At 38.7% G+C, this 25422-nt stretch overlaps 1 protein-coding gene across 10 annotated transcripts in view; it reads right to left on the bottom strand.

Annotated features, from left to right (window-relative positions):
• ERC2 (ELKS/RAB6-interacting/CAST family member 2) overlaps window positions 1-25422 on the bottom strand; it is a 982890-nt gene that overhangs the window by 633816 nt on the left and 323652 nt on the right. For all 10 annotated transcript variants that reach the window (XR_012922097.1, XR_012922096.1, XM_076008685.1 and 7 more), the window contains 2 exons: window positions 24309-24383; window positions 1319-1474 (listed from right to left, as the gene is read on the bottom strand). Coding sequence is in view for 8 of the 10 variants with exons in the window: in XM_076008685.1 (XP_075864800.1) it covers window positions 1319-1474; window positions 24309-24383 (231 nt within the window). In the remaining 2 variants the exon portion in view is untranslated. The remainder of the gene's footprint in view (window positions 1-1318; window positions 1475-24308; window positions 24384-25422) is intronic.

A 25422-nucleotide genomic window follows, 5' to 3' on the forward strand; every position in this document is an offset into this window, starting at 1 on the left:
AGATGGAAAGTTGGCAGAAGTAAGCACAATTTTTGTGTTTTTCCTTGAAGAATCATACATGCAAACACATACATACAAATGTGATGCAGTAAATGTTAGATATTATTTCCTTTTTATAATTTGCAAACTCTGCAAGGAGTATGCATGTATATCCCAACTGATAAAAATAATGGAAACATTTTTTTCTCCCCTTTCCCCCTGTCTTGTAGAAATCTGCATCCCTCTAACTCTCCTGTGTTTCATAGGCAACAAATAAGATTAAAACCTAGACCAAGGACAGGGATATTTATGAACAAGTAGTAGAAAAAGAAAAAAAAGCAAAAACAAAAATTTTTTAAATTGGCACAGTTATTATTTTCAAAAGCAAAATGGTTTAAACAAAGAAATAGATTAAAACATCTAAAATAAGTCTCAAAAGACTCATTTGAGGCTATTCATAAATGTAATAATTATGCATATGTAAAAATAATAGGTGACTGGTCTATTTATAGCCCAAAGTTTAATTTTAAAAAATCCAAGCCAAAGTATTTAAAACTAACAATAGCAATACAAATTAATGGAACAGGTTACTCTAAAATTTTTTTCTAAATATTCTACAACAGAAGACATAACAGTAATAACTGTCATATCTGCTTGTCATCAATACTATCAACAACTATGCCTGACATTTGTCAAATGCTTTCTTGAGATAAGACAAGGGACTAAGAGCTTCAAATGAATAATCTCTTTGAATCATCAAAACAACCCAATGATGTAGGTACTTTTCTTATCCCTATTCCTCAGATGAAGAAACTGAGGTTTAGAGCTATTGAATAATTTAAGTAAATGGCAGCACTGGGACTCAAGACCACTTATGTCTTAAACCCTATGCTAAAACCAAAATATCCCAATAATATTTAAATGAGTTAAATTGGCTTATAAGAGCAACATCTTTTGAGACAATCACCTGCTAGGAATGAGCAATAATAGCAAAAAAACAAAGCAAAACAAAAAACACCAAAAAGCAGATTTTTAGTAATGGTAGAAATTTGGAAGAAAGAAGACTAATACGTTAATTCTCAAGAAAGAGGAATAACAAAGGAATTCATTAGAAAAGCCTGAACCTCACAGTAAGTAGAAATTCCACCAAAGGTTTTCCCTAATTGCTTTTTGGAATCTATATTTCTGAACTAAAAATCTTCTGCATTCTTCTTTATCGTCCATATATTTAATGATATCATATAAAGCAGACTATGTGGATATTTGGAAAAAGTATGTATGTAAACTATAACTTTCTAGTTACACCAGGAATATAAAAGTTTATAACCCTGGACCGTACCTTGGTCTTCATAAACTTGGAGTGACTTTTGTAAACCTCAATTTGTTTGATCTCTTCTTCACGGTCCTCAGTGTTCAGCACACCATTGGCCTTTAACATCTGGATCTCATCCTCAAGATCCCTTATGTTTCGCTCCAATGAAGCAATTTTTGTGTCCTGATGGTAAAAAAAGAAAAAGGAAAAGAAAGAATAAAAATTGTTTTTTAAGAATCTCCAAAACAGAATTTAAGAATAATTTGGTAGTGCTGTAGTACGTTATTAACTATAGGGTAGATATAGCCCTGAATTCAGAATACATTTTTTTTTTTTACTTCTGAGGATCTTTTAGGATATTGTTGTTTAAACTCCCAATCAAGATCATGTGTCCAAATAATACAGAATGACCTAGATATGTTTGCATGATATCTAGGAATCAAATTACCAAAGCAACAGTGATAAAAGTAATCTAAAGTGTTAAAAAAACAAAACACCACCTAAGTGGACAGACTCTAATTTGGGATATAGTTTAGAAGTGTATATTTTGGAGTCTACTTGTAAACACAAAAATGGTTTGTTCATGTATATATTCTATGGCTGATTTTATAAGGCATGCTTGGAATTTGACTCAGAGAGAAGGAAATTCAAATCTACTAAAGGGAAAAAGAATTCTTATCTAAAATACAGACATAAGTGAAATTAAATAACTGAATCTTGATTTAGTATGACTGATACACTAAATATTGAAAATTTATAACAACTAGAAATATATATCACAATGTCATCATTTATTTGGCAAGCAGGCAGGTCCCTACGTGACAAAAAACATGAATACCATGCAGGGCATTTCTAACCTATTGATTTACAGAACCAAAAAACTAGAAATAGTACACTCAGATATGGAATTAGTTGGGAAAAGAACAACCAGTGAAAAACTCTATACACAAGATAGAGCATAATAAGAAACAGTGCATTAGAAAGCAGGGAAGAAAGAGCTCTTAAAGGGGAACCAAAACAAAGAACAACGACAAAAAAAAAAAAAAAAAAAAAAACACCCACCTTACTCCCCTACCGTAAGTATTAGACTCATATCAGTCTTTAGAATGAAACACAGTGAAAGTTTGGCTCAAGTTTTCTCACTGTCACATCTACCTGTCATTTTTTTTTTTTTTTTTTTTTTTTGAGACAGAGTCTCACTCTGTTGCCCAGGCTAGAATGAGTGCAACCTCACAGCAACCTCAAACTCCTGGGCTCAAACAATCCTCCTGCCTCTGCCTCCCAAGTAGCTGGGACTACAAGCATGCACCACCAGGGCCGGCTAATTTTTTCTATATATATATTAGTTGGCCAATTAATTTCTTTTTATTTATAGTAGAGACAGGGTCTCACTCTTGCTCAGGATGGTTTCGAACTGCTGACCTTGAGCAATCCGCCCACCTCGGCCTCCCAGAGTGCTAGGATTACAGGCGTGAGCCACCGCACCCGGTCCTACCTGTCATTTTATTGTACAGATTAAAGCAGCTTTATTAAATTTATAACTAAATGTTAATGAAAAACAAGCCACCAATTCTTTTTATATTTTTACCAGGCTTTTTTTAGAATTCCAAAAGAAAAGATAATGAATGGGCTATTCTATTTATAACTAACTCATTCAAAAGAAAACCTTGCAACAACTATGTCTGTCCTAACTTTGTGGCTGTCATCTATTTCATTTTCTATATTACATTCTCAATGGTATATCTCATGTGGCAACAGAATAATCATTATTATCATTAACATTGTCATTATGTTAAAAAGAGCAGCAGCAACAACCACTGTTTGAGCTCTATTCTGTACCAGGAACAAAGTGCTCTAAGTCTGGTTGCCCAACCCCTGGCTGCAGACCTGTACCCAGTCTGTGGCCTGTTAGGAACTGGGCAACACGGCAGGAGGTGAGCGGGGCGGGGCAGAAGTTTCATCTGTATTTACAGCGGCTCCCATTGCTCCCATCACCGCATAAGCTCCGCCTCCTGTCAGATCAGCAGCAGCGTTAGAATCTTGTAAGAACACAAACCCTACTGACATAAACTGTAAGTTAACTGAAAAGAGAAGGACCAACATCCCTGTTTTTCCTATATAAAATCTTTTGGAATTTCAGAGCCAAGTCTAAAGTGACCATATTAATATGTATATATATGTGTATATATGATGTGAGTGCTACAATACACTGTATAGTCTTCACATCTCCGACCTTTATTTTTGATAGTACTGGGTAGAATTTCAGGTCTCAATCATGTAGGCAAGAGAAGAATCTGTTTCCTTACAAACCCTCAGCTTCCCTCTCAGTCAACCGCTGAGGCTTTAAGTGAGCAATGATCACAGCCGCCAGCTTCTCAGAGGGTTACAAGCAACTTGCCATCAGGCCCTGAAGAATCGCATACTGCTATGCGACATCAGAGCTGGGTTAGGATAGAAAGTTTCTTAACACAGCAAAGCTTCTTGACCTGTATACACCTAAGTCAAAATTTCACCAAATGGTAAAACACAATTTGAACAAATTTTTCACTTTTACTTATTTGCTTAAACCAGCACCTTTCTTTTTCCTCACAACCTTTTTTTTCCCTTTAGCCACAGGTTTTCCAAAACAAAAAGAAAAGAAAAAAAAATGGGTATTGTGGGATGCACTTTAATGAGTAAGGATCTATTTGTTCTGTCCTTATATATTTCTCTGTCCAATTTCAAGGGCAATAGAACTCATCCCTGAAATCATTGGCATAGAGAAAAATAGACAGAATATATCATTAGGGTCCACAGAGGAGAAGAGATGAAAAATACAGTGATATATTAGATGATTTTTGGTTGTGCCCATGAAGATATTCAAAATACTGAGCCTGAGAAAGACTGAGGAAATATAAGCATGAAAATCGAAGTTCACTGCTTCTCAACTGCCTCAGTTTGAAGAATCAGAGAGGGGCTATTTTATCCTTATCTTTTCCAAAAATCTCTAAAACTAAGATAAGTGATTAAAATTTACATTTTAAGGAAGACTATGGAAGTCCATATGAAGTCGAGACATGGCTGATGGTGATATGAGGACGGTGAGATACTAGGTGCATATGCTCAATACATCTAAGCACCGATCTAGACTAGAGAGAAAAAACTTAAGTGAAGAAATATGTTGTAACGTCCTGAAAAGTATAGTTTTAGAAAGTAGAGCAACATTTTACTCTCTATACGCCAAGGTGTTTTCCTCATCTAAACATTTTTACATGTTTATTGTATTTAATATAACTGATAGTTTAAAACAGTTTGTGGAGTGACTTCCAAACACACATCTCTATATTTCACAAATAAATATGCTCTAGAAGCAGATAATTGTGGACCTTACTTAAAAATAGGGAAAGTGAAATACACTATAGGGTAGCTTTTCCCAAGGTCCATCCATAGAACCCAAATGCTCCCTTCCCCGAAATGGGGGTTGCAGGGTCAAATAAGTCTGAGAAATGCTTGTTGGAGATTCTCAATGCATGTCAGCATGAATGGCTCTGGGAAGTCCTGCCACAAGTATTCTATTTAATATTAAGTTTAATTCTATGTAATTTTATTTATTCCAGTATTACTACCTGTAACATCAATTCTTGGAAAAAGTATTGGATTTTAATGATCATGTTAAGCTCTGGGTTATATTACTAAGTTGAAGAGTCAAAACAATGATCTGGATTCTTCAAGGGAAAAGTTACCACAATTAGCCCCCAATTTAAAATAAGTGGGGGTTGAAATATCCAGATCACCTTGTCAGCTTCTGTCACTCAAAAGTAGTTTACTGAGCACCTGCTCTCAGCCCAGCACCTAAGACTACCTCACAGAAAGTGCAGGTGTGGACTCCAATTCTCCCAGCACTCACTACTTCATGTCTCAGGTGACATTTTCAAATAGTCTTGAGATAGGAAACTATGAAACTGTCTTGTTTTTATACTATATTTTGTAATGGACCATAAGAATATTGAAAAAAATTGGGGGGAGAATATCTAAGATATGCTTGTTTCCGTTTCTGTTAGAAAAAAAATATCAAGTATCTCTTTCAACTCATTTCTTTCCAAACACATTCATAAAGTAACACTTGTAAAAATTATAAATTATTGAGGAGGATCAAGATGGCGGACGAGAAACACCGCCAGAAAGAGTGTCTCTGCAGAAAAGACAGATTCTAGCAGAAAATAGAAAAAAGAAGCAAGAAGGCGAGCATACAGCAGACGAGGGCCAGAAGGAGGGGTACCTGAGACCCCGGGAGACTCCACGGGAGGAGGCTGCGGAGGAGAACTGGAAGCTGAGACCACCGGAGCAGCCCGGAGACCAGTGGGAAGGGTAGATGGATAAATCACCTTTCCCCTCCCCTGCATTTGGGACTGCTGGTGGGCTCCCCAGCGGGTGGAGAGACCTGCGGACACCAGCCCAGAGACGGCCGCCACCAGCTAGCGGTGAGCCTGTAGCGGACGAAGCACCAGACTCCCCAATCCCTCGGGGAACCTCCGTGTGCACAGACCCGAGCCGCGCGGTAGGCGCCATATTGCCTCCTTCTCCCCTCTGCCGACCCTACCTGCGGCTGCCCAGAGAGACAATAAAGCCACCAGCCAGAGGCATCTCCAGGAACCGGGACCTTCCCGTTTGGGACCCTACAGCTGACTAAGGGGAACTCAGACTGTGAGCTCCCTACCCGCCAGCCCTCCCAGGTGCTGCTGGCACGGTGTTCCCAGGAGAACAGTGCAGACTCAGAGGCTGAGAGACACAGACACAGCTTGGGCTCCCTGTGGGTGAATTGGGACCAGAATTCCTCTCCCAGGTGGGGAAACAGTTTGAACTCTGGGACCCAGAGGTCGGACCTGCAGACCAGATCCCGTGCACCGAGGTCTAGCATTGCGCAGGGCACAGAAGGGTTATACATGAACAGTCTACTGAAGTGTGTGTGCCTTCAGGGACAGATCAGCATCCTAGAGGGCAATCCTCCCACAAAAGGGAGGCAGTGCACCCAGCCCAGGCAGCGTTTCGAGCAGGGAACCTCCCCGCCGGCATCACAATCTGGGTAGGCCTGGTGGCGTGTGGTCTGGCAGAGGCCCAGGAGTACCTGCGGAGTTGGGGAGGGTGGAAAGAAGCAAGGCCCACTCCAGACTGCGGGTCTCAGACAGCCCCACCCCCACACCCAGACTTTCTGGCTGAGTGGGACCATTCCAGCCCCGCCCTGACAGCTTTTCCTGGAAGCAGAGAACAGAACTTTGACCCCTGCTAACGGCATTGGTGGTGCCTGAGGGCAGGCTTACCCAACCCAGCTCTGCCCAGAACAAGAGCTGATAACAGGACACAAAATCAACAGCATAGCCTGTTCCTCCAAGCAAGCGCCACCTACTGACAGGGACAGCATCCTGCACAGCCTTGCAATGGCACCCACCGACTCATTATACAGGGAGTGGTTGAATCTCACCCACAGACACCACCTAACGGCTCAGAAACTAAACAAGGCATGTGAATACCCAAACAAAAACCTAAAGGAAAGAAAAAACAACTGATCGACATGGGAAGAAATCAGTGAAGGAACTCAGGAAATATGAAGAACCAAACGGAAAACACACCCACAAAGAGGAGCACCAGCCCCCTAGAAACGGACACCAACCCAAATCAGGCAACCAAAATGACAGAAGAGGAATTTCAAATGTGGATCATAAGAACACTCACCAACCTGCAACAACAACTCAATAACCAGCACAAAGAAACCACAAAAAGCCTCCAGGACCTAGAACAAAAGTTCACTAAAGAAATAGACACAATGAAGAAAAGTTTAACCGAACTCCTGGAATTGAAGAATCAATTCAGGGAACTACAAAATACAGTGGAAAGTCTCAAGAACAGGGGAGATCAAACAGAAGAAAGAATCTAAGAGATTGAAGATAACACCCTCCAACTAAATAAAACCATCACAGAGATAGAGCAGAGAAACAAGAGAAAAGAGCAAAGCCTACAAGAGATGTGGGATTATGTGAAGAAACCTAATGTGAGGGTCATAGGGTTACCAGAAGGGTAGAGGACAATACCCAAGGGTTGGACAAGCTATTTGAAGATATAATAGAGGAAAATTTCCCAGGCCTTGCTAAAAATCTCAATATACAAGTTCAAGAAGCTCAGAGGACCCCTGGGAGATTCAAGGCAAACAGGAAGACATCACGACATGCAGTCATCAGACTGACCAAAATATCAACTAAAGAGGCCCTTCTAAGAGCTGTAAGATGAAAGAAGCAAGTGACATACAAGGGAAAGCCAATTGGCATAACACTAGACTTCTCTAATGAGACTTTACAAGCAAGGAGAGACTGGGGCCCCATTCTCACTCTTCTGAAACAAAACAATGCCCAGCCTAGAATCTTTTTCCTTGCAAAACTAAGCTTCATATATGAAGGAGAAATAAAGACATTCTCAGACAAGCAAAGGCTCAGAGAATTCACCAAGACAAGACCAGCCCTACAAGAAGTACTCAAAACAGTGTTACACACGGAACACCGTAATAAAAAATCACGAATATAAAAACAACCAAAACCCAAAGATTAAAGGCCAGATAATACAATGGCTCAAGAGAGAAATCAAAGCAACAACATCCAACCCAACGGATGAACAGTAATCTACCTTACCTATCAGTTCTCTCAATAAATGTGAATGGCTTAAACTCTCCACTCAAGAGACATAGGCTGGCTGAATGGATAAGAAAATACAGGCCAAGTATATGCTGTCTTCAGGAAACACATCTAACCTGTAAGGATGCATATAGACTAAAAGTAAAAGGGTGGAGATCAGTATTCCAGGCAAGTGGAAGCCAAAAGAAGGCTGGCATGGCAGTTCTAATTTCAGACGATTTAGTTTATAAACCAACAAAAGTAGTGAAAGACAAAGAGGGTCATTATATAATGGTGAAGGGCACAGTTCAACAAGAAGAGATAACAATTTTAAATATATATGCACCCAACTTAGGTGCATCCAGTTTCATAAAGCAAACCTTACTGGATCTAAGCAAGTGGATTAATAGCAACTCCATAATCACCGGATATTTCAATACCCCACTGACAGCACAAGACAGATCCTCCAAACAGAAAATTAATAAAGAAATAATGGACTTAAACAAAACCTTGGAACTGGGTCTGACTGACATCTACAGGACATTCTACCCAAAATCCACTGAATACACGTTCTTCTCATCAGCTCACGGGACATTCTCTAAGATTGACTATATCCTAGGACACAAAGTAAATCTCAAGAAATTTAAAAAAATAGAAATCATACCATGTACCTTCTCAGATCACAGTGGAATAAAAGTATAAATCAACCCTAACAGAAACTCACATTTCTACACAAAAACGTGGAAATTAAACAACCTCCTACTAAATGATTACTTCATAAATGAAGAAATCAAGATGGAAATAAAAAAAAATTCTATACTCCTACACTGCTGGTGGGACTGCAAATTAATTCAACCTCTGTGGAAAGCAATATGGAGATACCTTAAAGCGATACAAGTGAATCTATCATTTGATCCAGCAATCCCATTGCTGGGCATCTACCCAAAAGATCTAATGACACTCTACAAAAGAGACACCTGCACTCGAATGTTTATAGCAGCACAATTCATAATTGCAAGGCTGTGGAAACAGCCCAAGTGCCCATCAATCCAAGAATGGATTAATAAAATGTCGTATATGTATACCATGGAGTACTATTCAGCTCTAAGAAACAATGGTGACATAGCACATCTTATATTTTCCTGGTTAGAGCTGGAACCCATACTATTAAGTGAAGTTTCCCAAGAATGGAAAAACAGGCACCACATATACTCACCAGCAAATTGGTATTAACTGAACAGCACCTAAGTGGTCACATAGGTACTACAATAATAGGGTATTGGGCAGGGGGGAGGGGGGCGGGTATATACATATATAATGAGTGAGATGTGCACCATCTGGGTATGGTCATGCTGGAGACTCAGACTTGTGGGGGGATGGCGGGAAATGGGCATTTATTGAAACCTTAACATCTGTACCCCCATAATATGCCGAAATAAAAAAAACATAAAAAAATTAGAAATTATAGATAACTCCTATTTAAAGATTCATAACCATTCATTTTAAGATTCATAAAGGTTATTTTACATCTGTCTTCCAAAGGATACAAAATAGGTATTTGATTAATAAATAAACCACCGGAAGAAAACCCCTAGGAGCCATTTACCCACTGAGCCCACCCTGCTAATTTTTAAGCCAGCCATCAATAGTAGCACTAGTCCATGAGGGCAGTGATTATAGCAATGAGGATGAAAGTTGGGTAGGAATACTGAAATAAGTTTATAGAAACAAGACTGAAATAAATTTACAGAAATAAACTTATTTCTTACCACCCTTTCTCTCTCTCTCTCTCTCTCTCTCAATAATCTCTTGATTTTTCTAGATCAGGTATACTATAGATTGATAGTAAACTTAGACACAGTGAGTTCTCTCATTAATTCATTGAACAAATATAAATTGGGCACCTACTGAGTACCGGTCACTTTGCCAGGCATGTGAGATGCCAGGTAGATCTCAACAAGATCCATGGGCATCCCTCTCTCACATACAAAGTACAGTCTGCATCCTTGCTACTTAAAGCGTGGTCACAGGCCAGCAGCACTGACATCAATCTGGTTGACATTTTACACATTGAAAATTTTATTTTATACGTTGAAAATTTACCCATTTTCAACGTGTAAAATCTCAGCCCTCAATCCAGAACTAATGAATCTGAATCTGCATTTTCACAACGTCCTCAGGTGATTCAGGTATTCTATATGACTGCAAGTGCCCAGAAGATACAAGAGACAAGGCTGACCAAGGCAGAAGAGACCAGAGCAGCTTCACTGGCCAAGTACATTTAGAAAAATATGAACCTACTTTCAAGAGCCATCCAACTTGGCATGAGTTACAGCAACCCTGAGAGTAAACTTTCTGGAGCATCTTTGCCAGTCAGGATGCCATTATTACTCTTTTTGTGTTTGTCAAACATTATGTTCCCCTTAAACAGAAAGAAACAGATTTCAGTTCCTCTCTAGGAACTGTGAGCACTGACTTGGTGAGTGGGTGGAACATCAGAAAAAGCAGTATGATTTAATCACAAAAAGTAACAATTATGTTATTGCTGAGTGTCACAATGTGCTTTCCTTTCAAATATGGTTACTGGTTTCATTTTAATATCAGGCCAAAAAAAAAAAATAAGCAGTTTTTTGCAGAGCATAGAATTCATCGTGATCAGGTATCACTCTATGGACGTTGATCAACAAACTTAGAGCCAATTTGGTTTAAAGAAGTCGTGATCTAATGTTCAGGAAACATCTCTACATAATTATATTACACTTTATTTAGAATAAAATTCTAAACTATTATTACTGGATACCACAGAGGCTCTTAAAGGATTAACTTCTAAAAATCATCTATTCACAGCTGCAGACACAACTGGGCAGCCCTGGGCCTCAGGCCGAGTGCCGCTCTCCCTTCAGAAGGGCTCGCTGGGGGACAGCCATGGCCATGTGGCCCAAGTCAGGCACTCCAGAAAGAAGCCGACTTAGGCCTAAGACACAGGAGGAAGAAAAACAAATACCAAAAAATTGCAAACTCTTTTGCGGGCCTTATCAAGCTATAAAAGATGATGAGCTGATTAGAAGGTGACAGGAGACACGGTGTATTTGCTGTTTCTGCGTTTGTCTGCACGGATGGTGTCTAACGCTTTATGGCAAAATATGCAAGCACAGCATCAAGTTGGGCTAGGTGAAATTAAAAGCAATTAGGATGCTTTTGTCTTTCTTTTCCTGTTCTCATTTGCCACTTCTGACTCATTCTTCATGAAGCCCATGCCCTGGAAATGTATTCTTCCTGAGGTCCTGTCTGTGCATGTTACTAATGACCCACAGGCAGAAGACTATCGCTAGCGGTCCTTGTTGGACCCTGTGTGACCTCTGAAGTTTTGGTCTCCATGTAAGAATTCATTCTTGTTGTTAAAGGATTCAATCTAACAAAAATTACTAAAGATAAAACAATCCACACAGACTGAGTGAAAAGGTAAAAAAATCTGACCTTTAGGGAGTCATAAACCTGGATACAAATCTGGGTTCAGGCTTTTACATTTTGGGCAGGATATTCAGCCTCTCTGAAATAAGACCATGCTCACAATCCTGTTATGAAAATTGAAAGTAATGTGCAATGCACACAAAGTACCTATCATGGAACCTACCTCTAGAGAGTAAAGGATTGCCATTATTATCCTAAACTAACAACAATGTAATAAGTCTCCACCAATTCCCCACTCTGTTAGGTACACAAGTTAAAGACAGTAGCTTCCATTTTCATTCCACCTGTTTAGCTTTGTGAGCATGTTCCCAACCTCACTAATCCTATGACCTAAGGTTGTCATGAGAATTAGATGAGTGGTACCATGTAAATCTTCCAGAATAAATAGCTGAAACAGAATAGGTGTCCATTAAATGTTACCTTCCCTCCCATTTCTCGCCATAGCATGTATCTATTACTTTTTTGTAAAAGATATATGTTCAGTTTCTTTTCCTTTTGAGAAGTTCATCTCCTCAACACCTGTATGGCTTTAGTGGTGTTTTTAATTGTGTGGCTCTGCCCAGAGGCAAGTACCATGCAGGTTCTGAACACAGTGATTGGTCCGGGATTGACCTTATGACTCCCAGAAGGCCAATCAGAGTTCTTTTAGGGGACTGACATAAATACAGGGGTAGAAAAGCTCTCTCCCTTTCTGAGAGCAAGGAAAGTGATAGGGAAAATGTGGACCTATTACTGACTGTGGCCTTCTTTGCTACCATGTATTGAGAACCTACATGAATGACTGGGCCTTTATAACATCATTTGAACAGCTAGATAGACCTACTTCTGAATCATCCACTCCCCAGAATACCAAAATACAAGAGCAAGATTTCTGTTATTTGTAACAGAAAAGTATAATGCACAAGTGATAGTGTGAAAGGTAATACCAAAATATACTTAGACATAATATTCTATAAGTCTACAAGCAGAGAGATATATGGGTAAGCCCACCATAGCACAGTCAAAAAAATCTCCAGAAAGCACAAGAACCAAACATGGGGTTTGGAGAAAAATAAGATTATCATAGAAAAGGTGAAATTCTTTCCAGCCAGAAGTAATAATACACACAAAAATCAAGAGCACTCAGTATGGTGTCCAGCATTTGATATATCATAAACACAAGTTGAAAGAATTAAGAGAACGAGCCTGGAGTATGAATCAAGGAAGTGTAAGAAGACAGACTGATTAAAGAGTATGGACCACGTTTAGTGGCAGAGGAGCTGGAAATGAAAGGAAGGTGAGGAGAAATGATAACTGGTCTTCAGAATCAACCTAGGAGTTTGTACTTGAGTGTGACTGGCAGTCATTTATAAGTGGCAACCTTGCTGGCAGAGGCGCATGCCAGTAAGGAAATTGCAATCCCTAAATAAACAATGGGCTAGGAACCTGTGCACTAGCAAGGGAGAGAACAAGGGCTGCTGGCCTGGGCAGGGCTGGCCAAGACAGAGCAAACAACGCTATGCTTGAACTCTGCAAGACTGTCATGTCAATTCAGACTCCCCAGGAGGGCGTCTGAGAATCCAAATTGCTAGTCACCAAGCCTCCAGACTTGGTACAATTTTTAAAACAGGACACTTAGTCCAATCCCTTCATTTGCCAAATGAGAGCCAGAGGAGACAAGTGACTTGCCAAATGCCCACAGCCAGGAAGCTAGTCCCAGGTCATTTATTACGCCATAGACCTTCTGGGACTGTTTTTTCTCCATTGGTTTCTCCTTTCAAGATGTTTTTTAAAAAAGTCTTTTCAACGTGCAAACTAAATGTGTATTCAGAGCTAAAACTCTCTGCCAGAAGTACGCTTATTTTGTTCCTTGTCTCTGGTGGTCCTTACTCAAATGTACCACCACCTCTTTTTTACAGGTAAAACTCAATTTCCAAACTAAAAGGAAAGGGGATGGAAGAGCAAAGGATTCCTTGAGCATCTATTTTGTTTGTTTGCATGTATTTTAGAAACAAGGTCTCCCTATGTTGTCAAGCTGGAGCGCAGCGGCTATGCCCAGGTGTGATCCTAGCGTACTACAGTCTCAAGTGACCCTCCTGCCTCAGCCTCCCAAGCGGCTGGGACTACAGATGTGCCGCCATGCTCAGCTGCTTGGGCATTTATGTGCCAGGATTTCCCCACGCCCTAATCCATGCTAATCCCCACCACGGCCCTACGCAGGCCAGTATCATGGACCCTTTGCACAGATGGGAAAGCTGGAGCATGGGGGAGCAGTAAGCGGCAAAGCCAGACTCTCAGTTTCCGTAAATAACTTAAGCTTCTCCCCTGTGGAGCCTTCTTGGTTCAGCAAAAGAGAACAAGAATTTTAAAAATTGTGTATCTTTAAGCTTTTTGATGATGGCTTTTCTTTAAGCAAACTTGTTGTTTTTCCCAAATGATAATTCCTGATCATTCCTATATAACAAATGCACATTATTGAAAATAAGAAAATTTAAGGGGGAAAAAAAGAAGAGGAAAAAATTCTTCATAATCTCCCTGCTGAGAATAAATGTCAACATTCTTGCCTATTTTCCCCCAAGCTTTTATTCCATTTGATAAATATAATCTCTTTATATGTTAAGAATATTAAGTCTCTTACTACTAGAAACCTGAGAAATACATCTCCTAGTTGGTTGTTTTATAGTTCTGTTTTTATTAAAAATAATCAAAGTTATTGATCATTTTCTTTATAATAGTTCTTTATTTTTAATAAAAGCTTTATGGAGATACTATATATATATATATATATATATCATAAAGTTCACTCTTTGAAAGTGTATAATTCAGAGATTTGTGCAGCCATCACCAATAATTCTAGAACATTCTCATCACCCAAAAGCCCTGGACCCAGCAGCAGTGACTCTTCTCTCCACCATCCACCTATGCTCCGGCAATCACTAATCTACTTTCTGTCTATAACTTACCTACATTGGACATGTCATATAAATGGAATTATGTAACATATGGCCTTTTGTGACTGGCTTCTTTCACTTAGCACAATGTTTTCAAGGTTCATCCATTTTGTAGCATATATCAGTACTTTATTACTTTCTATTGCCAAATAGTATTCCAATATATGCATATATCATTTTGTTTCTTCATCCATCAGATGATGGATACTGGGTTGTTTTAACATTTTGGCTATTATAAATAATGATGGCATGAGAATTTGTGAATAGTTTTTGTGTGGATATATGTTTTTAATTCTGGTGGGTGTATATCTAGGCATAGAATTTCTGGGTCACGTGTGTGGTAACTCTTATGTTTAACATTTTGAGAAACTGAACAGTTTTCCAAATTGGACTGTACCATTTTACATTCCCACCACCAACATATGGGGGATTCCAATTTTTCTACATCTTCCATAAGACTTTGTTATTATCTTTTACATTTTAGCCATCTAGTGAGGGAGAACTTGTATCTAATTGTGCTTTTGGTTTTGCATTTCCCTAATGACAAATGATGTCCAGCATCTTTTTACGTTCTTATTGACCATTTGTATATCTTCTTTGGAGAAATATCTATTCAAATCTTTTGCCTAATTTTTAACTGGGTTGTATTTTTACTCATGAACCGTTCTTTATTTTTAAATTAAAATTTTAATTAAACTGTAATATATGTCAAAGAGTAGCCAAATCACAGGTGCTCAGCATGATAAATTATGACAAAGTAAACACACCTGGGCACATGTCAACCAGATAATGAAATAGACTATTACCTACACTCCAGAAACTTCCTTCCTGATCCTCCCAACCTCCATGCCCTCCCCCACCTTCAAATAACTGCTATCCAGACATTTAAGACCACTGATTAGTTTTGCCTATTTTTATAACACAAATTGTATATATTCTTTTTTGTCTGGCTTCTTTCAACACTGTTTTGGGGGTGGAATTCAATTATGTTGCTGCATACAGCAATAGTTTGGTCCTTCTCATTGCCATAGAGCAGGGGTCCTCAAACTTTTTAAACAGGGGGCCAGTTCACTGTCCCTCAGACCCTTGGAGGGCCGCACATTCCACACGTGCGCACTGTGGGCTGGGGACAAGTGGGCTGCTAAGCAGGACAGGCAGCAGCGGCAAAAACACCTGGCGGGCCAGATAAATGTCTTCAGCAGGCCAATTGTGGCCCACAGGCCGTAGTTAGAGGACCCCTGATAGAGCACTTTACTGTATAAATATTCCACTATTTATGTATCTACCCTATTATTAATGTTTATGTCATTTGTTTAAGTTTTTACTTATTCTATATCTAGTTATGTTTTGTACTTTTTCATTTAAATTAGCTCTTATACAACCATTGTTAGATTTGTCCCTAGATATTTTGGGTTTTTTAATACCATCATATGTGATACCATTTTCTAAATTTCTACTACATAGAAATAAGATTCATTTTTAAATATTGACTAGCTATTTGGGTAAATTCATTTACTAATCTTATAGTTTATGGATATGGATTCATTGAAATTTTCTACACACACATTTATGGTGCCTGTGAACACAAGTGGTTTTATTTCTTCCTTTCTAATTCTTATACCTAGATTGTCCAGAACACTGTTGAATAGAACTGATGGTAACTAACACTCTTGCCTTATTCCTCAAATCATAAAGAAAGCTTTCAACATTTTATCATTACATTACATATGATACAGGCTATAGCTTTCTTGTACTTACATCTTATTAGATTAAGAAAATCACCCATTTGTAATGAGTTCCTTAACATTTTTTGGGGGGGCGGGGCATGGACGGACATTGCATTTATCCAATGTTTTCCCTGTATCTACTTAAATTATAATAATTTCTCCCCTTTATCCTGTTAATGTGGTAAATAACACTGACTGATAACCAAATATTAATTTAATTTTGCACTCGTAAATAAACACAACTTGGTCATGTCATTTATTTGTCACTGGATTCAGTTCACCAGGATATTTAGTATTAATGTTTATTCAGGAGATAGCTTGTGATTTTCCTTTCTTGTAATGTTTCTTGGGTGTTAATGTCAAGCTTATGTAGACCTCATAAAACAAGATGTGGAGTACTCCCTCTTTTGTTATTCCAGAAGAGTTTCTATATGACTGATCTAATTTCTGTCCCAAACATTTGCTACAATTCTCTAAAAAAGCTATCTAGGCCTAGAGTTTTTTTGTTTGGTTTGGGTTTGAGGGGGGAGTGTTGGTTTGGTTTACTAGAAAAATTATAAATACTAGAATTATTTCCTTTAATATATAGGACTACTCAGATATTCTATTTCTTCTCATGCAAGTTTTAACAAGTTGTGTTTTTTAAAAGAATTTATCCATTTATCCAAAACTTCAATTTTATTATCATAAAGTCATTAATAAAATCCTCTCATACTTTTAATGATCATAAGATTTATAGTGATGTCCCCCTTTCAATCCTGATAGTGGTTATTTGTGCTGTTTCTACTTTTCTTTCTTTTTTTTTTAAGGAGACTGGAGCAACTATATTTATATCAGATAAAATTGACTATAAAATAAAGTGTTACCTGTGAGTAAAATAGACATTTGAAAATGTTAAGGTAGTCAATTCATTAGCAATATATAAATGTTTACCTCTGGAGTTTGTATTCATTATTTTTTTTGTATTATTATTTTTTTTTTATTTTGGCATATTATGGGGGTACAGATTTTAAGGTTTCAATAAATGCCCATTCCCTCCCTCCCCCCACAAGTCTGAGTTTCCAGCATGACCATCCCCCAGATGGTGCACATCTCACTTATTATGTATGTATATATCCGCACCCCCCCCCCCATGCCCAATACCCTATTACTGTAGTACCTATGTGTCCACTTAGGTGCTGCTCAGTTAATAGCAGTTTGCTGGTGAGTATATGTGGTGCTTGTTTTTCCATTCTTGGGATACTTCACTTATGTTTCTACTTTTCTTGATGATTCTAACCAGGATTTGTCATTTTTGTTAATTCTTCAAAGAATCAGCATCTGGCTTTGGTGTTCCTATCTAGTATATCTGTTTTCCATTTTATTAATTTAAGATTTTATCTTTCTACTTTCTCATAGTTTACTTTGATCTTCCATTGCTTTTTAACTTAAAAAGTCCTTTCTCTACCAAACTGAATAATTTGCTCTTCCGCAGACACCCACTATATTTTCCATCTTCTTTGTCTTTGCTCTTATAGTTTCCACATTGATAAACTATGCTCCCCTGTATCAAAATTATACCAACTTTTCAAGGCCCTCCTCAATGCTACTTCTTCAAAGAAGCATTTTATTGCCCTCTCTTTATTTTTTTTTTTTTTTTTTTTTTTTTTTGAGACAGAGTCTCGCTTTGTTGTCCAGGCTACAGTGAGTGCCGTGGCGTCAGCCTAGCTCACAGCAACCTCAAACTCCTGGGCTCAAGCGATCCTCCTGCCTCAGCCTCCCGAGTAGCTGGGACTACAGGCATGTGCCACCATGCCCGGCTAATTTTTTGTATATATATCAGTTTGCCAATTAATTTCTTTCTATTTATAGTAGAGACGGGGTCTTGCTCAGGCTGGTTTTGAACTCCTGACCTTGAGCAATCTGCCCGCCTCGGCCTCCCAGAGAGCTAGGATTATAGGCGTGAGCCACCGCGCCCGGCCTTATTGCCCTCTCTTATTTGCTATCCTTTGAGTCCCCATAGTCGATTTTGTCCTTCTTACATAACTTTTATCACTTGTTTTACATACTTCTTTCCATTAGCTCCTTAAAGACTGAGAGCATAGCTTTTCTGAAAGGCTCACCATGGTGCTGTGTACAAAATAGCTGCTCAGTAAACACTGGGGTTTGTGATTCAGATTCAAGAGTTATGGTCACATAAACTAACCCAGTTAATAGCAGGAATTACTGACTGGCAACTCAGTCAAACATTTAGAGTCAAATATGTTATAAGAAGAGTTTGAGGAAAAAAGGAAAGAAGTCTCATCTTGTTAAAAAAAATCTTACTTGCTTCTAAATGACAACCATATATCATGCAGAGCTAACATTTAACTTGACATTTTGCTTTTTCTGGCCATCACTTAAAACCCACAATTCTTCCCCTTATTTAAGGAAAATAGTTAAATGGGACAAAGTTTTATTTTTTTTCAAGTTGAAAGATGAGAAGATGAAGAAATTTCCCAAGGGAAAAGAAAATGAGCTAAAGGACAATTCTGGTACCATAAATGAATAGTGCACATCAAAAACACAGGGCTTTGCAAGTTTAAACAAGTTATCATTCCATGCTGTTAAAAAGACTTCAGGGCAAGACTTAAAATGCACAGAGAGAAGTGGGGCATAGGTTGGCTGTAGGACACACATTTGGATTCCCGTTTGGATGGCTGATAACATACATGTAAAAAGGTTGAGTCCCGCCTTATGACACAAAGTATAGCTCTGCACCTTCCCAAAAATCTCGAATACGCTTCTCCAGCTCTCATGAGCTGTCTCTACCTGTTCTAGGATGCAAAAATCAGCACACAATTTCCAAAGTTAATCTACGGGCCATCTTTAGTAAAAAGCAGATAAGAAGAGTAGAAAGTGCAAGAGCTTTGGGGAGAAATTGCAGCTGCCACGCAACTAGCTGTAGGACCTTGGGTGGGTTGCTTATTCTCTCTACACCACAGCTTTCCTATCTCTGAAATGGGGATAATTATGCCTATTCACAGGTTTACTGCACAAGCGCCATAGCCCGCGTGTAAGGTAGTGGTATTCTTACCATTGGGAGGTCACCGGTGGTGCAGGCGATATTTTTGTTATTAGTGTTACTGCTTTTAATACCCACGAAAAGAGTAGGGGTATATTCTTAAGGCCCAAAGGCCATGATAATGGCTTGACTAGAAAAACTGGGCTTGGCACAAATTTCTCATGAACATAGCATCCTGGGAGAAGAAATAATTCTAAGTAAGACACAAATAAGTAATAGTCCTAAATATGAATGAAATAAATCTAGGTAGGCCCTAGAACCAAAGAAAACATGGCAATCACTTCATTTGTCTCTGGCTAGATCTCAGGACTCAAATAAGTTCACGATGGGTATTGGGCTCTGTTCAACAGCCAAGTGTGGGTTAGAACTCTCTCCCTTCCTAGTTATCTGACCTTGAGAAAGTCACCAAGTAGCAGCTCTTGACTTTACAAAGTTCCAGTACATCCCTTGCATACCTTGTGGAATTCAACAGGCTGCATTTGACCAAATACCAACACACCTTTGAAGGGAAACTGAACCTCCCAACTATAGGTCAGGTCCATGCAGAAGAGCAGTCATCTGCCTGGGCACAAAGACAAAGTATAGTCTTTAATTTTAAAAACAAAAAGTCAACCTTCCCACTGAATTTGTGCCTGAATGCAAAGTCATATTCTTTCAAAGGCACCACTACACTTCAGTGACTTAGCAAAGCTCAGTCTTGCACTGCTTATTACTTGGTGTCAATAAAAAAGGCTAGTGGGGACAAATGTTACTCAAGAGGAGCTACTTAAGGCACACAAGTGCCCTAGTGGGCCCTGTGACTAGAAATCTAAATACCTACAATCCTCACTCCAGTTACTGACAGAAATACTGTACCATGGTAGCATTATGCCTCTGCCTTCTAAATCTACTTTAGTTAACAAGCACACCAGATCAAAGATGCTTTCTGAAACTTTTAATAAAACCCTGTGTTACTCATATATGTCCCATTGATAAATTCTGCTGAAAATGTGATAATTCCTGCTCTGCTAGCAAGAAAAGTTTGTTTTTCTTAATGAATGTGTATCATTTAACGTATTAAGCAAATGAGAATTAACGAACACAAATGTATTTTCTTTCCAACCTGGGCTGTTAAGCTTAGAGTGAAGTTTTATGCTCCATATCAGTAATTATTGTTACTCTAAAGGATGGATTTTTTGCATTTCTTTTAAAAACACAACATTCTCCATGCCCTTCTATCTGTAATTGTTGGAGCTGCTGCAACCATCTTGCTTAAACAGGCAGAGAGAAGCTGTCTAAAAATAAAGCTCACATGATGGAAGCCAAGGTAAGAGACAGTATGAGAAAGTGAGATCTGCTAATAACTTCTGAGCCCCTGAATCAAGCCATGCCTTTTTTTTTCTTTTCTAGTTAAGTGAGCCAATAAATTTTCTTTTGGCTTTAGCCACTTTGTAACAGACTTTAATTCACTTAGAAGTTCTAACAAAGAAAAAAGGTTTTGAGATTAGCTAACTAATCGTGCCATTACTGTCATTCATTTTCTTTCTTAAAAAATAGGTACAGCTTTATGAATGACCCAAGAAAATGAAACTTTGGGACATCATGTTTATGTCATGTCAAATTTATAATAATCAAAGGAATTAACATCAAAGAAAAAACAAAAGGGAAAACAAGCCTTTCAGCTGCCATTCTTACTGACAGATCTCCACAAGAGCAGAAAAGAGGAGCTTAGTAAAGAATCTTTAAACACAAAAGAAAAGGAGGAGCATCATAACATCTACAAGAAACTAATTTTTCCAAGAAATACACAATGTTCTAAGTGCACACCTGGAACATACCTGCCAGACAAAATCGGGAACAAAATTAAAATTTGGAGCTTCCTGCGAGAAGATAAATCACAAATAACTTTATTCGCTTTTCTTCCTTTCATTTTCACTCAGGCGAAGTCAGCCCCCCACTGGGCTTGCTCGGGGCAGATGTGAGGGGGCAGGCGTGAGGGGGCAGGCGTGAGGGGGCAGGCGTGAGGGGGCAGGCGTGAGGGGGCAGGCGTGAGGAGGCAGACATGAGGAGGCAGGCGGCCTTCGGCCTTCTGCAGAGCTCGCCCCACAGGGACATGGTCCCACAACTCCAAAAGTCCAGAGGGCTACAGAGAGATCTCGAAGTATCAGACTGTGACTCTAAATAGTGCTTACATTTACACAAGATTTCACAGACTTTCACAGCAAACACCTTTCTCAAGTTGATGCAAAGTGTATGTGGGGACATTGGGGGTCTGAAGTTCACTCTCAATTTCTCTAAGAAGCAAGGGACAAATAGGGGTAACTTCTGAGCCTGAATTCATGCCATCTCTTTGAAACTACAGAGCCAATTTACTCTAAGAAAAGTCTTTTTTACTCTAAATTTTATCAAGGCACTAGATGACAATGATGTTTACCCAAAGCTAGAACCTAAAAGCGTCTCAAGTTCCACTCACCAGGCTTTGAGGGTCAGTTCTATTTAGCGGTCAACTCTAAGCCTTGTACAGTGAGTTTCCAACATTCCCTCCAATTTCCAGGGGTGTAATGTACAAAGTCAGATGGGGTCACAGCCTCCACCATGAGCTACACACATGGCCAAGGAGATGACCCTCCACCAGCTGCCTCCATAACTCAATTTAGGTATGTTGAGTACAGATGCTAATGGGACCCAGACTTCTCTGTGACAAGACAGAGGCAGTGATTTTGTAAATTAACAATCATCCAAAAAGACAACAGGAAAACTCCTGGCTCAGCTTCCTGAAAAATATATTGATCTTCATTTATCCTAAAAATACATTTTTCTTCCTATAAATCAGCATCACTGGCATCCATAAAAGAAAACTCAATTTATTGATAATATGTGGATATGAATTTTCCCTAAAAATCATGTTTTTATGCCTTCCCATGTACATAGCCTAAATGAATGTTTTTTGTTTTGTTTTGTTTTATTTCAAGAAAATATGAAAGTACAAACATTTTGGTTGCATTTTATAACTTTGCCTCTCCCTAGCAAGGGTTAGGCAAAACAAATAACTTTAGGCCCTTCCCCTCCACAATGCTCACCATATCCCTCAGATGTGGGTCTACCCCTAACCCCCAAGTCCCTGGTGAACACCACCACCCTTTGAGCACCAAAGTATTAATCGGTCAGTACTAATTTGATGGCTAGTACATGTGGAGCCCATTTTCCTAATCTTGTGTCACCTCACTTTGGATAATGAGCTTAAGCTCAATCCAGGATAATATAAGCAGTGCTAGCTCGCTGTTGTTTCCTAGAATTGAGTATATTCCAGTGTGAAGATATACCAAATTTTAATAATCCACTCATGAATTGACGGGCACTTGGGTTGTTTCCACATCTTTGCAATAGTGGATTGTGCTGCCATAAACATAAAATGAATGTCTTTATTTATAATTCTTTTTGTTTTATAATAAAACATGCTAGAAACAGAAAACTAGAAACAAACAGATTTTTCTATTTTAAAAGTGACAAGCTACCAATTGTCATTGTATAGAGGAAAATATCTACCACATGAGGAGATATGTCTCTCGTGGTTTTCCTGATTTCTCCAAAGGTTTCTGGAACTCACTCTTTCTTTTATATATATTTTTTAAACTATAATTTGGAAGCAAACTGCACATACATCCTCTTCTCCATTACTACTTGTGCTGGGGACTGGTAAGGCGGGTGGGGAGGTAGTGGTGGAAGAGGGATTAAAGCACCCTTTGCAAAAAAATAAAATAAAAATCAGTCTTTTATCCTTTTGTATTTTCATTTTTCCTCTTTTTTTAAAAAGCCTAAACCAAGTTTCAAGTTTGGTTCCAATACAAAGTGAGGATAAAATCTCAATTAGGAACCACTACTCCCCAAGTATAGAATATTAAGTTTCTTTTCAAAATAAGTTAAAGTTACATAAATTCAAAACAACTGATGAACCAGGATTAACAATTATTTTTTAACCCTATTGGTATTTGGTTCCTTCATTGGTATTTTTGAAACCAATGTGCAACAAATATATTATGAGTGCCCTGACTCATGTAACCTCATTTGGGGGACACAGAGTTTTAAAACAAACGTTCTATATTATTTCCACCAAAATCCACTTGGATGAAGACATTGTCATTGACTAGAAAAATAAAAATCCCAAGTCAGAATTGTACATGCCAAGAATTCAATAGCTTGTATTAGTGTCTTTTTGCCATAAGACTTGGGAATTTTTGGGCAGATAATTCAAAATCATATGCTGTAAGAAAGACAAAAAAATCATTATCCCATCAGCAAGCTTCAGAATTCTCTTATAGACCCATGGTGACCAGCAAACTCTCTGAGTTATTAAACTCACATGTGGAGTTTTCAGATTGCAAGCATCTTTAGTATGAAAATATTTTCTCCTAATGGAATGATTTAACTCAAAAATTATTTATTCTTGAGATAAATACTTTAGTATTTGCTTCTTTCTGGCAACAACTGGAAGTAAAAAGACTTCAAATTTCTAGATACTGGAAAAGCAACTGAGTTTCATTTACATCTGTTTCTTAATCATAGGTCATGGCTTGGCCATCCTTATTTACTTCCTTAGTCCTTAAATGTCCTCAATCCACTCAGGAGGATTTTTCTGTTCCTTTAAATAATATATCTCTATGCCTTCACAGCTCAAGAAGATACTTTGTGAGAATTTAGTAAATTATTATTACTTCCAGACTTGGTTAAGAGAAAATACTGGGGTCACAAGAAGGTATTATTTTTTTTTAAAAGTAAATTTTGCTGATAGCATAATGTTAATTATTTACTGACTCCACTGCATGTAAAATAACTTCCCTTTGCCAAATCCTAGTTTCTCAAAGGTGTCTTTTCATTGTAATGTCAACGGGAGGAAAAATAATTCTTCTAGCTGTAGTAATTTACTTTTAAAACACACACAAAACCTCCCTGAGGGTCAAAGGCATTGACCATGCTCTGGAAATGAACCCAGCTCCTTTCAGCCAATGGATACTTGAGATCTTTACTCTTTTACCCAGAAAAGGTATCCTAATTAAAGGGCCAATAAATTAAATGTGCCCAGGAAGGCAAAAAGACCCAGAAGCAAAGCACTCAGCAGGGTGCCTAGAGCAAAACACAAGGCTCATTTCACATGTTTATGTCAGGCACCACCAAGTTAGAACAAACTCCCCAGCCACAGATGTTTCAGACAAAAGTGCTCTCAGCTCCTACCTTCATTTCAATGACAGTCTGGAGAGCCTTCGTCTTAGCTGGCTCCGGCTGAAGTTGGCTTCTTCGGTGCAATTCCTGGGGAGGAACACGATAGAAATAAGCCTGACGGTTCATCCTTCCGTTACAACATGACCTTCACACAGGTACTGCACAGCCCACGGGGTCCAGCCGCCCTGCGCACAGACATAAACAAGCCACAGGTGCCTCTTCCCCCACACTCTTTAGCATCCCTCCTGCCTGGAGCCTGCGTTCCGGGGAAAAGCTCCTGGCACATGCGCTATTTCTGAAACTTCCATCAATAATTAATGTCAACTGTGACAAAGCCAGCAAGTAATCATAGTCCAAATACTGTTCAACACGGGGCTGATGCCCAGCCATCAAATCATAATTTACTAAATCACATTACTCTGTGCTCCCGGTACAAATACAGCAAGGAAACGGAGGACAGAAAATGACTAACGTAGTTGCAAATCAGCTGCACGCATGGCATTTTGCTACCGAGGTAGGTTTGAAATGAGCAATTTAAAGCCTTCTTAGTACAGCTGTGCCACTTTCTGGAGTGATCTGATAAACCCTGTGAATCTCTTGCTTCTGAATTTATGGTTTCAGTCCTTGTTCAAATCACATCTGTGGGTGATATATTTATGTATCATGATGCCGAGAAATTAAAATTGGCATTAATACCAACAATGTTAGAGGAGAGACAAACATGGTTAAAGCCAGATGTGGACCCAAGCACTCCTGGAATGATGATGAAAATTTCTTTAGGTGAAAAGCAAACAATATAATTAGAAGTTTAAGCTTGAAGACTCATTTTTTGCATGTTTCCCTTTAAAAAAACAGTTCTGTCAAGACTTTGAAAAGTTGTCTCAACAGAAGGGAAGAGATAAAGAAGGTTGTTTGTTCAGTTCATGCTTCAATTTTCTTAACAACTGCTAATAGTTTTGTGAGAGTAGGCAATGGCAGGAGCAAACAAAAGTGCTCACACATGTCCACGCTGCTGATACACGTCACCTATGAGATACTTCTATCAAAACTTATTTCTGCATCCAGAAAAATCAATTTAGAGTCAACATGGGATAGTTATTTTAGAACCAATGGACCACAAACATTT

This window comes from Microcebus murinus, chromosome 1 (genome assembly GCF_040939455.1).
Source record: "Microcebus murinus isolate Inina chromosome 1, M.murinus_Inina_mat1.0, whole genome shotgun sequence".
Classification (NCBI taxonomy): Eukaryota; Metazoa; Chordata; class Mammalia; order Primates; family Cheirogaleidae; genus Microcebus; species Microcebus murinus.